General features: G+C 35.2%; 1 protein-coding gene across 1 annotated transcript in view; it reads right to left on the bottom strand.

The window, feature by feature from the left end:
* The window catches only part of cplx1 (complexin 1), a 60,270-nt gene extending 50,302 nt beyond the window's left edge, over nucleotides 1–9,968 (bottom strand). The window contains exons 1-3 of the mRNA XM_088632240.1: nucleotides 9,815–9,968; nucleotides 9,439–9,690; nucleotides 8,396–8,511 (exon numbers count right to left, since the gene is read on the bottom strand). Of these exons, the coding sequence (XP_088488366.1) occupies nucleotides 8,396–8,426 (31 nt within the window). The 5' untranslated portion in view covers nucleotides 8,427–8,511; nucleotides 9,439–9,690; nucleotides 9,815–9,968. The remainder of the gene's footprint in view (nucleotides 1–8,395; nucleotides 8,512–9,438; nucleotides 9,691–9,814) is intronic.
* Nucleotides 9,969–13,135: the final 3,167 nt, after the last annotated feature.

Raw genomic sequence — 13,135 nt, 5'->3', positions numbered from 1 at the left:
AAGGTAAAATCCCAAAAAGATCAACAAGACTCAGGGGTAAAATTATTAAGACAAAAGAAGCTTAATCTGTTTCAGGTTTAATAAAAGACAGGATTAATACAGTAGATGCATTTAAAAGTCATACAGTATGTGGGCTCTAGACTGGCTCAACCAGTAAAGGAGCTTATTCTGAGTGCAGGTTTGGTTCAACAAAGCAGATTTTGGAAGTTTAAGCCTAGGCCATGTCGCTAGCTGAATGTTACTGGGACCTCCCAAACCATGGAGCTCAAACAGCTTAGTGCCTTCAGGTAGAAGAAGGATTAGTCAGACAAAGTTCCTTCAGGTTCCAGTTTAAGTGACCCCTGCAACTTCTCAGACACAAGCAGGCTTACATTGAAGTCAAACAGGAGGAGTACCTTCAGTACCTTCAAGGCAAGGGTTATACAAAGGGTTTGATGAGCTCTATAAGTCTCAGATGTTATGTGATTTGTGCATCAAAGAGCCATGCAATCAAACAATGACTTTTACACTCTAAAATGTACTTAAAGTTGATGTATCCTAATACTTGTGTTCACTTAACAAATTTGAACACATAGTATGCTTCTGTTGCTTTTATTGATCAAATATATCCATTAAATTACCCAAAAATAGAATATATATTATATTGTGCTTATTATTCATATTAATCTTACAAACACAAATACAAATTGACTGAATGTAAAGAAAAGTTTTAACTTTGCTCACACAGTACCTATGATGGGCACTTAAGTATAAACAAGATTCACAATCAAAGTCTCCTCTGCTGATCTGATTTTTTTTTCTGTTCATAACATCTTTGATAAAAAAGTGTATTGTGTATTGTGTTTGGTCCTTTCAGTCTCCTGAGTGTGTTTATGCTTGGCCGCTGACATTACAGTTTACAAATGCATAATATGGTTTCCTAATAATGAGACTCAACATTATACAGTTTTGAATTCTTACAGCAGATGAAGGGACTACTTAACATTGTTAACTGTTTATATTTTTCCTCTCTTCAGATTCACAATAAATACTTTTTAATGCATTATGCTATATCAGTAAAAAAAAAAAACTAGGATTCAGTTCTGGGAATGGAAAGATAAATATCAAAGAGGACATTCAAATTTTTAATTATTTAATGGTGGTTATCATGCAGTACGTTTTGTGCAATCTTCTCTGTCTTCCTTCAGCAAATACCACAGCAAAGCATTCCTTTTTGACAAATTACTAATATTTGTTATGGGGAGTCTAACCATGGTACTGTGTGAATTGAATAAATTATCAAGTCATCTATAACATAGTTCTTGTTAATGCATAAGTGCTTTGCTGTAGTTCCCATCACATGCTCTTTCTTCTAATTACACAGCTAAAACTGTGCATGCTCAGCAAAAAGAGATGACTGTTTTTAGGTCAGAAGATAAATCAATAAGTGTCAGTGAACATGCAGTACAACACTTCTTTTTTCCCTCGAGTCAGAGGTGCGCTGTTTTTAGTACCATACTTATTAAAAATAACAAAATGTGGTAAGTATGATACAAAAGACAATTATTTAACATTATAGTGGTTACTTAACAAAGCAGAAAAAGTAAACTGGAAACAAATAGGAAAATAATGCTCAGTAACTGATCCATCTAGGAGCTGTGGAAGCTCAGATGGCAAGGGTGTCTAGCTCTTGACTGAAAGGTCCCGGGTTCAATCGCAAGTAGGGTCAAGTGATGTAGCTTGCTCTTATTCCTTCCAGACGGCTCCCAGGTCCCAGGCTTTCCTTCTAAAATGAGTAGCTGAGCAAGAAGGAAATGTGTTACCTGTGCCATTGTGATGCTAACAATGACATTAAAAATTTAAAGTCATGGTTCATTGTCTGATATGGGATTCAATGTGCTTTCACTGAGAATATCCTGGCTCCTATATAAACTTGCCTGTTTGGGCAGGTGGAATGAAATAAACCTTTACTGAAAAAGACACAGATACTGCAGACAGTATCTGGCAGAAGACTTTGTATACATCTTTCTGTAATAAACCTTCAGAAAAAGATTTAATATGAAACGTACAGTAACTTTTTTTCATCCAAAATATTATCTTTTGTGTGTTTATCCAGTCTTAAATTTTATCTTTATTTCAATTGCTGCTTATATAGTGTTTGCAAATACTACTATCTTGTCAGCTGCAAAAATGTCTAGTTTACTAACTTTACCAGGATCAAGATCATTGATGTAATTAGGAAGATCAGTGGTCTTAGTATAGATCCATGAGGTACAGTACAACACCCCATTTTGTGAATTCACGCCTCATCTGCACACTGTTTTTTATAAACTAATTCTCAGTTCAAGAACACTCATTTCACTAAATGCCTGTAGTTTGATCTTTTTATATGGATTTTATCAGAAACATTCTGGAAGTCTAATATACGCAAATTGAATGTTCTGAGCTTCCATCACTGTTGTTACTCAATTTAAGCAAGACCTGTCTTTTCAAGATCCTTGTTGTCTGTCCCTTATTTATATGTGCTGTAGATGATCCTGTTGTTTAGTTCAAGTAGTTGTTTCCATAACATTTTAAGTGACAGAAGTCAGACTATGATGGTATATTTGTGTAGCCTATTCCATACTCCCTCAATCCTTTGCATAAAGAAGTATCTCCTGTACTCTGTTTTAGTGCATTTCTAAGTAAATAATCAATTTTATCTTCTGGTTCATGTTTTACCTTTCATTTCAGAAGAGGTAAAAGATTTGTCAACATGAACACCTAAGTATTTCTCATACTGCTTTTTTTGTGCATTTTATTAAATTTGCGTATGACAAGCTTTTTTGGATTGGTATTTGTGATATAAATTCTGCCTACAAAACTGCTGAGTGAATGCACTGCTCAATACACACTATGGATACTGATGTTGCAGAAAAAGATCTGGAAACAGGTTTATCCTGCTTTGCAGTTGTCCTAGATAACCAAGATACCTGCTTTATCTGGTTCCTTACTAAATAAGGATTCTGATCTTTACTTTTCAAGTCTACAGATGTGAGTTTAGCTGGCTGGTCTAGTTGGCATTCTGCATTCTCACCACATGCTAAATCATTAGGCTTCAAAGCCTGAAAGCCTCTAGTAAATTTATATTGTTTACTTTTATCTTTCTAAATTTCTTCTGGTTTAAAGCTTGGTAGGTAATCAATTCCAAACCTGGTAGTTTGGCATGGCAAGAAACTGGATACTGCAATGTGACAGTGTTTTTTTGCACAAAAAAGTGCTCTTTTGTCAAACAAAACATCAGTATGACCCACCTCTTTGACATTTTAAAGTCTTATTCTTTGATACTACTGCATCATTTGATGTAAAATTTGGGAATATCAGGTTTGACTTTTGCACAGCCTAAGTTGTTATAATACTTAATGTCATTTTATACTGTAGTTCAAAAACTATGTATCCAGTTAATGCTAATAGGTATCATTCTGGGAACAGTACAATTTCAATAAGATAAAACACTTTTTCTGCATGAACCAGATGGCTGCCTGATCACGATACTCTTTAAAAATTAAAATGTCTTTCACCTGTTGAAACACTAACACCAAAGAACTTTAAACCTAGGTGCTCAAGTACTTGCTTATCTGCTTGAGAAAATATTCCACCAGCGTCAACAAATATGTCCACATGAGAATGTTTTCCTTCTGAAATATCAAATTGCTTGTGTTATTAGATGATTAATCAAGTTTGTTTGACATTATCCAATATGAAAAAAATGATTCAAAATTTCTCAAGTTCTAATTTAACAAAATCTGTCTAAGCCATTTCTTAAAAATCACACAGCTTTCATTGAAAGATGTCTAGAATGTCTCCATTATTCTTTGATGACTTCTGCTCTGATCACCTTTTCTGTATGCAGAAGATGCAGATAATGCTCAGATCTTCTTTTCTTTCGAGACTTCTCATATGGCATGTTTGGTAGTTAGCAGCTTATTGATCGAAGGATCTCATGGAGCTATTACTTGAAAGAAGCCAAGGTACTGAAATCTATCACATGCCTGGGTAGGTTGTTCTATACTCCCAAACCCATTTGGGTAAAGAAGGGTTTCCTACTGGGGGGGGGGTTTAAAAGCTCTTCCACATAGTTTCCACTTGTGTCTTCTGGTTCATGGTTTACACTTCATTTTGAAGAGGCCTTCTGTGTTGATTTTGTCAATGCCTTTGACAATCATAATATGTTCATGGGTAATTTCATATCCAAGCTACAGTGGCTCAACAGACCAGAGATTATTCTGGTTTTCCTTGCACTAAATGTATGAAAAAGCATGCGACTCACCCTCACAGATGGGACACCAGTCCATTGAGATGATTATCCCCGGAAATACTGGTCATCATTTATATGTGTAGAGTGGACCAAATGAGGTAATGCACTCTTAATTTTAGGTATAACTCTATGTCTGCAGCAGGGACCAGAGACTTACCTACCACTCTATACTGCCCCAATAATAATATGCATTTACTGTAGTAATATAGTTATTATTAAATTTGTATTTGTACAAAATATTTAAATGTACACATTAAACCAATCTTTAAAAATGTAATGTAGAAATTAAATAAGGATATACTGTACTAATATTGCAGCACTAGTGCAAAATTGTGCAATTACATGACATACCATGTAATTATAGGAAAGTTATTGGTACTGTATATTGCAGTTTATGTTTTTCAGCTTCAATCTTTATCTTTTATTATGAGTCACTCTTTATTTATGGAACTAATGTTTCGTACTAATAACCTCTCTTGATTTCTAATTACAAAAGTCAGTGCTTTTGTTACTTTAAACTCAAAATAATTCCTAAACATTTGTTTGTTGCTGCTAACATCCATCTTATTCCTACTATCATAATACTTTTCCACAGTATAAAACAATGTTAGTTGCTTGGAAACTAACCATACTGCTAACAGTTCTAGCCGTCTTGCAATTATTATTGAGAGGGTTGATATACTAAACATTGTGACAGTGGGGTGGGAGAGGTGCTGTGGCGAGCACCGTTAAAAAGTCAGCGCCCCGGGTGAGGGGATGGAAGTACTGATGTGAGGGTAGCAAGGACCACAAATAATACAAAAAGAGGTGAAAAATAAACAAAAAGTGTACTGCTGTGCCTCGTGACCTCCCAGCTGGGCGTACCCTATTTTGCAGGGTCCAGCCTGGGAAAAAAAGAACTGCTAGCACAGCAGTGACCAGATTAGATTTATCCTATTTAGCAGGATCCAGTCTGGTAGAACAGGGTGTGTAAGGTAAAAACAAAAATAAAACTTGTGGAAAAGGAACAGTCTGCCCCTGTGGGACTGCACAGCAAGACAGGCAAAAAAAGAAAAAGAAAAGCAAAAGAACACCCTACATGAGTGTAATTCCCCCCGGGACTGTTGGTGTAAAAATCCCCCTTCCAAAGGGGGGGCCTGCTCATCCCTTTGGGAGGGGTCCAGTGTGCCTTTATAGGACCTGCCCATCTATGGCTCATCATCTAGAAGCGAAGACATCTGGGACTACAAAGACAAGGCGTCGCCCTTCTACCTGGGCTCCGCCTCCATACTGGGCACCCCCCCACGTAATGCCACAACATCCAATTACAAAAAAACAAAGGAACTTCCTCATTGTCTGTTATCTGCAACCACACAGCATGTGAGCGATGACGACACTTGAGGAACTTCTGCCTCATACATCTAGCTCTATTTGGCATCTATCAAACTCCAGCTGAAACACTGAGTACAAGAAAAAGGTGGCTTTTGGTTTCAAATTATTTCATAGATGTTATTAGTAAGAAACAATACTCATAATTAAAAAAATGTCATGAATGAAATGGTTAATTTCAAAACTGTGTGCTACAGTAAGAGAAAATAGAGATCGTACAATGCCATAAGCATCTAATCACTGTGCAGTTACACCTCAGTACTCATATTTGTGGATATTAGTCACCTTTAAAAGATCAAATTCAGAAACCAAATTGCCCACTTTGGTTGCATGTTGTGTACCACCAAATTCAACACCGGAACAATCAAATTTTTAAAATAAAATGTCTAAAATATTTAATATCTCCTTTACTTGAACATTACACACAGCTACTGCACACAGGGTTGATTAATGAGGAAGGAGTTCTACTCCTGCTCCTTATAGAAAGAGCAATTTTACACTGACAAACAAATTGATACTGTTAATACTATGTATTAATGACAAGTTTATTCCACAAAGAGTGCTCCCCAGCAAAATATAAAATGATAGACTCTGTAATTATAATATGCCAAAATTATAAAATTTAATTTCTACATTTCTACTTACAAGCCAAATTTGTAAAGACCTCTTTAATCCTGTTTCAATTATGTTGAAGTTAATCTGTTATCATAACTTAGATACGGTATCTCTCAACTTCCATTTCTGGGAATGTCATGCGAATGTTGGAAGATTGAGTTTAATGATAGACATTCATTTTGCATGTTGCCTATCTATTCTTAAGTGGTTTCTTGCCAGGATTGGTTCTGGCATCCCCCTTGATGCATTGCTGGATAAAGCAGTTTAGAAAATGAATGGATGGACAGTGTCAGTTTACATTAAACACATGTTAAGCCAATGGTTTAGATTTGGAGAACCATTAGAATGCTGGCTGAATATTGATTTATGTGAAGTCAAATGGTCCAGATGAACTGGCAGAAAAAACACAAAGTGCTTTAAATATATATAAATAAATATATAGTAAGGATAATGCCAGGCCTATATGAGAGGACTGTCTGAGTAAAAGCTGCAAAGGATTTTTTTTCAAAGTTCTTATATTTCAGTAATGTTTAGAAAATGTCATTGTTAAACTCAAAGTATCATGTTACTCATGAAAAAGACATTACAAATCAACCACAGCACATGGTGAAGTGAAGGAAGCTGCACAATGTGAAAAGAAAACCCACATTTTTGCAGTAGCTGTAAAAGGCTCATGTTCAGCCCACAGAGAAAAAAAAATCAACATGACCATGAAAGCCTTGACATATCTCAATTCTCTCAAGAGTAAAATTATTTTGCGCACAGTTCAGTAGATTTTAGTCATTTTCGTTATCGATGTAGCTGTGTACTGGACCATGGACCTGACAAATGGTCTTATCTAAAGGCTGTTTAATGGAATGAATCCCATTTCACCTCTTTGCAGAATATTCCCTTCAATCAGCAGGTCTGTGCCTGGAAATTCATCATGTCAGTAGGTTCATGCATTGCCACACATGATTAAATAAACATGAGAACAGTAGAATAAACTGTTTCTTAAAAGAAAACATACAATTGGTAAAACATCCATGAATACATGTCTCAATATGTTACTCCTTCATACAATGCACTTACCCTACAACCTGTGGTATGGATTTATGAAATATGGATTCCCATATTTTGTTGTACATATTAAAACAAGGTTATGAAAAGCATTTAAGAGACGTACTTGTGAAATATATCCCATAAGTTAGAGCAACCATTATTTTGTTTGTGTTTTTGTTAGTTTCTTATACTAAGATTTGGATTTGCAGTCATCCTGGAAAAATGAAAATGTATAGTAATCGATTGGGAAACAATGGTCTGAAAGACATATGTCCAAATGTCAGATTGTTTACCAATGACTGATGTCATTGCAATAGGCTAAAATGTATAATACTATTGAAATTAACAACACCTTGAACAGTTAGCAAAATGTGGTAAACTGAAGTAAGAAATAAGCAAGGGCAAGGATCACTGTGAGGTTCTGACTTGTGGGAATCCTAGTTTGGGGAATAAAGTATATTACATTTTAAAATGCAGATATAACTAATTAAATCATTGTCAACATATATGTTTTCCACTCACACCACAATTTGACATGTTGCGCTACGTTGTTTCAAGTAAAAATAAATATGTTCTGCACAACAAATAGTGTACAGGAGACCTTAGTTGTTGAGTAGGCTTTTATTATTCCCTGCAGAATAAAATTCCTGCAGTTCTATCTAAATGCTGAATCACAACTGGATGAAAGCCAGTACACGCATCCATGAAAAAGTCCTAATCCTCTATTGAATAGTTGTAAAGCTGACATATTCCATAAAGCTCTGTATGCAGAAAATGCAAAATGCAGAATTACTTTTGAACTTAAATTAAAAAAATGAACATTATAAAAAGAAAGTGTTGCCATTTAGCAAGCTTTCTACCCAAGACACTTCACAAATTCAAAGCTAAAAAATTACTTTTTAATGAGTTATCCAAGGTATAATGATAGAGACCATAAAAATATAGTGCACATTATGCAAATTAATAATAAAACATCCCCTTTAAAATACGTACTGTATATGTTATCTGTAACTTTTCAAGGTCCATTCTTTGTGGTACTGTGCAGTTTTAAGGTTTCTGAAACTACTTGAAGAAAAGGCATGATCAAGAACTTACCTCCTAATGCTTGCTTCATAACAAAGTCCATGGTGATGGCTTTTAATTCCTTCCTTCTTCTGCTTTACAATCTTACATTCAGAGTAGACAGTTAAAGTAGTCCTTTCTTGCCAGATCTAAAATTTATAACACATAACACAACTTCATTTTTATTATAAGCAAAAAACACTGTTTCCTTCCATTGTGTTAAAGACAGTATGATAATACTTCTAAGGAGGTTAAATATCCTGAATAGATTGCTTTCAAAGGTCATTCTAACCTTGTCTTTCATCTAACGACAAGAGCAGAAAACATAACGTATTTTTAATTAAAACGTTTTAAAATATATACTTTGTTGCTTAAAACGAAAATAAAATAATTTAATCGGTTATTGCAGCGTTTCACCTTACCATGATTAAAATAAACACAAAATTGCAGTGTTCCTGTCACCTTGAATGAAGAATATACATACACCTGTCTTAAAGTTGTGGAATTTAAGTGCATCAGTATTTAAAATAAACGTGAATACGCTTAAAATATCGCATTCTCGGGACAGCCGAGGGGAGGAAACTGCAACTTAAAATGTCTTATGTGGGAACTGTATATGGATTCAATGTCAATATATGTTCTTCTCGTTTGCCTCTGATTTTCAAGTTCTCCGTGAGGTTAGGAAATATTAATTGTCTTGCGGAGTGGGATAATCCGTTTCTAAACAGGAAACTTTCTATCCAGTTATTATCTATGCGGTTATTAAAGATATTATCTCTGTAACCTCTAGTGTTTACTGAATGCATTACGGTTTCACTGATTTATTCTTGTGACCCGAATTGTTTTATGTTATGAAGACGATACCGTTTTAGGAATCCTTGTTTATTATTTGTTCAGGAATCTAGCACATTACCTTAGCTGAACCTTCCTTGCATACTGTATGTCATATATCCACAAAGAACGAACGGTGCACACTTCCCTTACACTGATTTCAGCACCATAGTAAACGGAGAGCTCCCCTTTTGTCCCGCAAACGGGATCAACTAACTAGGTTTCAAAGCAAACGTAATAATTACCTGTCCCGGCGACTTGTTTCTTTGAAAAAAAAACCGATGACTTAACTCTCCGAAATGAAGTTCCCTTTCAATGGAAGACAGGGATATTTAATTGCTCAATTCGCACATCCCTGTTTGCCAACCTAAAGGACGTCCTTGTTTCCTCTTGCACACTGACTGTACGAGTGTTTGTGAAAGGAACTGCAGCTGCTGATGAAGGAACTCAGTGAATCACATGGAGTTCTACCTTCTGAAACGTCCCACGTCCTGACACTGAGAAAAGAGAACAATCAATTATTAATGCTGCTGATTCGCTCCCTCCCTTTTCCTGCAATGGAATTTCCTGACTTGCTCACTTCCACAATAAACAATCCTCTCAGCGTATTTTGTGACCTACCTTCCAAACCTCCTTTTCTTTGATTATTGTGGCTGTATTTTATACCTGTTCATCATTCCTTATGGATCTTTTCCTTTTTTCCCCACAAAAGGTGGGGAAAAAGGTGAGGTTTAATATATTTTTATAATATCTTTTTTGTGTTGTTCTTGTCACATTATAACACATCCCTTTTTTGCCGCAAAGATTCAAGGAGTGTGCGTAAATCACAGTTGAGATGCTCAGAATGAGTTTAACAGCCACTGGTCGTTCATCTTTCAGTAATCGCTTCTGCAGCACGCGTTCACCTCTTTTTGTCCTTGGGGTATTTAAAGCGCTATTACCACTGTAAGAATGGCGTTACATTTCTCTAATTTAAGTTTATATTAAAATATTTTTCAATATTTCGGATGCAGTTTGTGAGATTATTAAATTAGCATGCTCAGATATCTCACCTATGTAAAAGGAACCTGCATAGAGATATGGAAACACCGTACTCATACTGTGAGTGGATAGCTGTTAAGATGGGGGTAGCATCCGCAGCACAAGAATATAGAGTTATATGAAATATTACAGCCATTTTACATACATGTATATGTATTAGAATATATTTACAACTTGCCTGTTTAGTTTTTCTTTCACTGTTCTGTATTTCTCTCATTTGGGTATGTAAGGGGATTGCTATGCTTGTTGAATAAGAAATGGGTGTTTGATAGAAATGACCTAGGTGATGCCACCTCAAGGTCACAGGATAAAAGGATCGGAAGCTGCAGAAAAAAAATGTCCTACGGGACTTTTATTCAGTTTTATTTTTTTATTTTTACTGATTCAAAACGTAAATAATGCACGCTCTCTGAAAAGATATGTAAGAGAAATGTAAATGCTGCTTTAAGAATCTTTTTGGAATAAAAAGTATATATTTTGCTTAACACATATCTAATACAGTATATATAATAAATATAGAAGTAATACTTCTAATGGAAATAATAATGCCATTATCATATTAAGTCCAATAATCATGTACTCTTAATTGTACTGTAGCTATGTAAACTAGAAACATAATTCGATATATGATAGAATGCTTATTTCTGTTTCTTTTTTGTGTGTTCGACGGGGGTGGAGTCATGTATATACATACAGCATAAGTTCAAAGCTTACAAAAAGACAAACACAGACATCCTCAGAGAAGTATCCGGGAGAACCCTCATGTACTGTAGTTGATAATTGCAGCTATTTTGCGTCATCCGTCATCCGTTACGTCAGGAAAGTATAGTGTTTTTACTACTGGAAATAAAAAGAAACGTTAACATGTCCGTCTGACATGTTTCTTACTATTTTTATTTTTCGATGGCTAAGCGCGTAGATAATACAGATTGCTGCTTAATTATCGCTTTTGACACCATGTCCAAAAGGCGGCCTTCTCTCATGGAGATGATAGACTTGCGTTCTGTGAGATTGTAGGCAACTGTATATCAAACTCTATATGAATATGCAATGTTTATATTTCATTCCGTACAAATACCGAAGGTGAATGGAAGAAAATCGAAATAGCAAATTTAGAAAATACACTGATGTGAATAGATTGTTTTGCGTTATTTTGGTCTGTTCGTTTAAAACATTTTGATAAAATTAGCGTAGCCAAAATGCATTTACAAATCCGAGCAGTTATTAGGACTTAGACTACGTAGTGTAAAGAAGCTTTTATATAAAAAGTAATCCTTTTTCATGTCGAATGTAATTACCTTTGTCGAGTACAACATATTTCCTGGAAAAAAAAGGTTTTTATTTAAAGAAATGCTGTAGCCTAGTATTTTTAACAAACACTTTATTTAAAGTATTATATTTCAATTTGTACAATGTATTCAAACCTTTGTAAAATGTATTTCGTACATTTTTTCCTTAGTTTACATAGTTTAGCAGACATACACCATTTCATTTTTAAGTGGGTCATAATGTTTTTTATTTATTTATTTTACCTACAGTATAACACGTTTTTGCTAGAATGTTACTTTAAGCAGTTTTGAAAACAGCTATGGTGCCAGTGCTAATAAAGAGTGGCTTGTACCCTGCATTCCAATTGGAAAAAAGACTGAAAATATAATGGGGTAGTGAACCTAAATGTAATCCCCTGGATTCATAAGGACAAAAAAATCACCAATGTCAGAAGAACAATCTTTTGATATATAAATGGTTGGAGGCTATCTAGAACTGGGCTACCCTTTTGGGTTTTTTCATGAAAATTTTATTACTGTATGTTCACCTATGGTGCAGTAGCTGTACCGATTGCTAATTGAGATGGGAAGCTAAACAAATTACCTTGTTTGCTTTAACTCAAAGCATGTGCCTCAGTAAGGATGTACTGTATGAGCTACACTTACACGTGTGGTGATCCCTACTAAAGCAATGCAATAATCCTACATCTTGAAAAGCCATATAAAGGTTTATCAGGAAGAAGCTGCAATCATACAAAAAGGGACTATTGATGGCATCCACACAGTTAATACTGTATGTTTCTGCCTTGCATAATGCAGTGCCATAAATGTGTTTTTCAGAGCCTGTATGATTCCAGAATAACAATAGGTCATTTATTTTTACACAGTGTTCTTGTACAGATGCTTTGGTGAATAAAAAGAATAACTAGAAACATAACTTGCAATTAGAACCAACAGCTTCATTTAAATGCTGCTTTCATTCTCACTGAACCTGTGATGATCAATGAACAATTGATTTATTCTTCAACATATTGGACAGGCTTAGCAGTGATGGAGCTTGTGCAGCATCTTTTAGACTCCAAAAATGGTCGTTTCAGTCCAACAGTGCTCATACTTTGATAATCACAGAAAGTGAAGTGAATTTCCTAAGGCAAAGGACACAGCAACTCTGGTGTATTAGCTTAACGTAAGAACAACCAAGGCACACTGTCCCTTCAGTGTTATGCTCAAGTTGCCCTGCTTCATAGTATTGAAAGCACATCCCTGCAAAGGTGAAGATTCTAGCCCCCCCATGTCAGAAGTCCTTTTTTTAGCCTACTAAATACTGTAGTCTCCTTCTATGTGTATGTATTGATCTATAATTTCTACAGTAAAGGTAAACACGATATAGGGTAAATTGAGAACTAAATAGAAACGTTCTATAAGCAAAGTACACAGGGTAAGGGGAATCATTTTCCATGCATGGCAGGTTATATCTTTTCTCATAGTGCTGCTATTGCTGTTGAAGTAATTGGAAAGCAGAAATTCAAGTTATAGAGGCAAACATCTATTGCAAGTAATTCAGATTGAATTAACCCAGAAGTCTATTTAAAAAATCTCATTGTATTCCATTACTACATTTGTGATGTGATAA

This window comes from Lepisosteus platostomus, chromosome 1 (assembly GCF_059453375.1).
Source record: "Lepisosteus platostomus isolate fLepPlt1 chromosome 1, fLepPlt1.hap1, whole genome shotgun sequence".
Lineage (NCBI taxonomy): Eukaryota > Metazoa > Chordata > Actinopteri > Semionotiformes > Lepisosteidae > Lepisosteus > Lepisosteus platostomus.
This window is presented reverse-complemented; position numbering and strand designations above follow the sequence as displayed.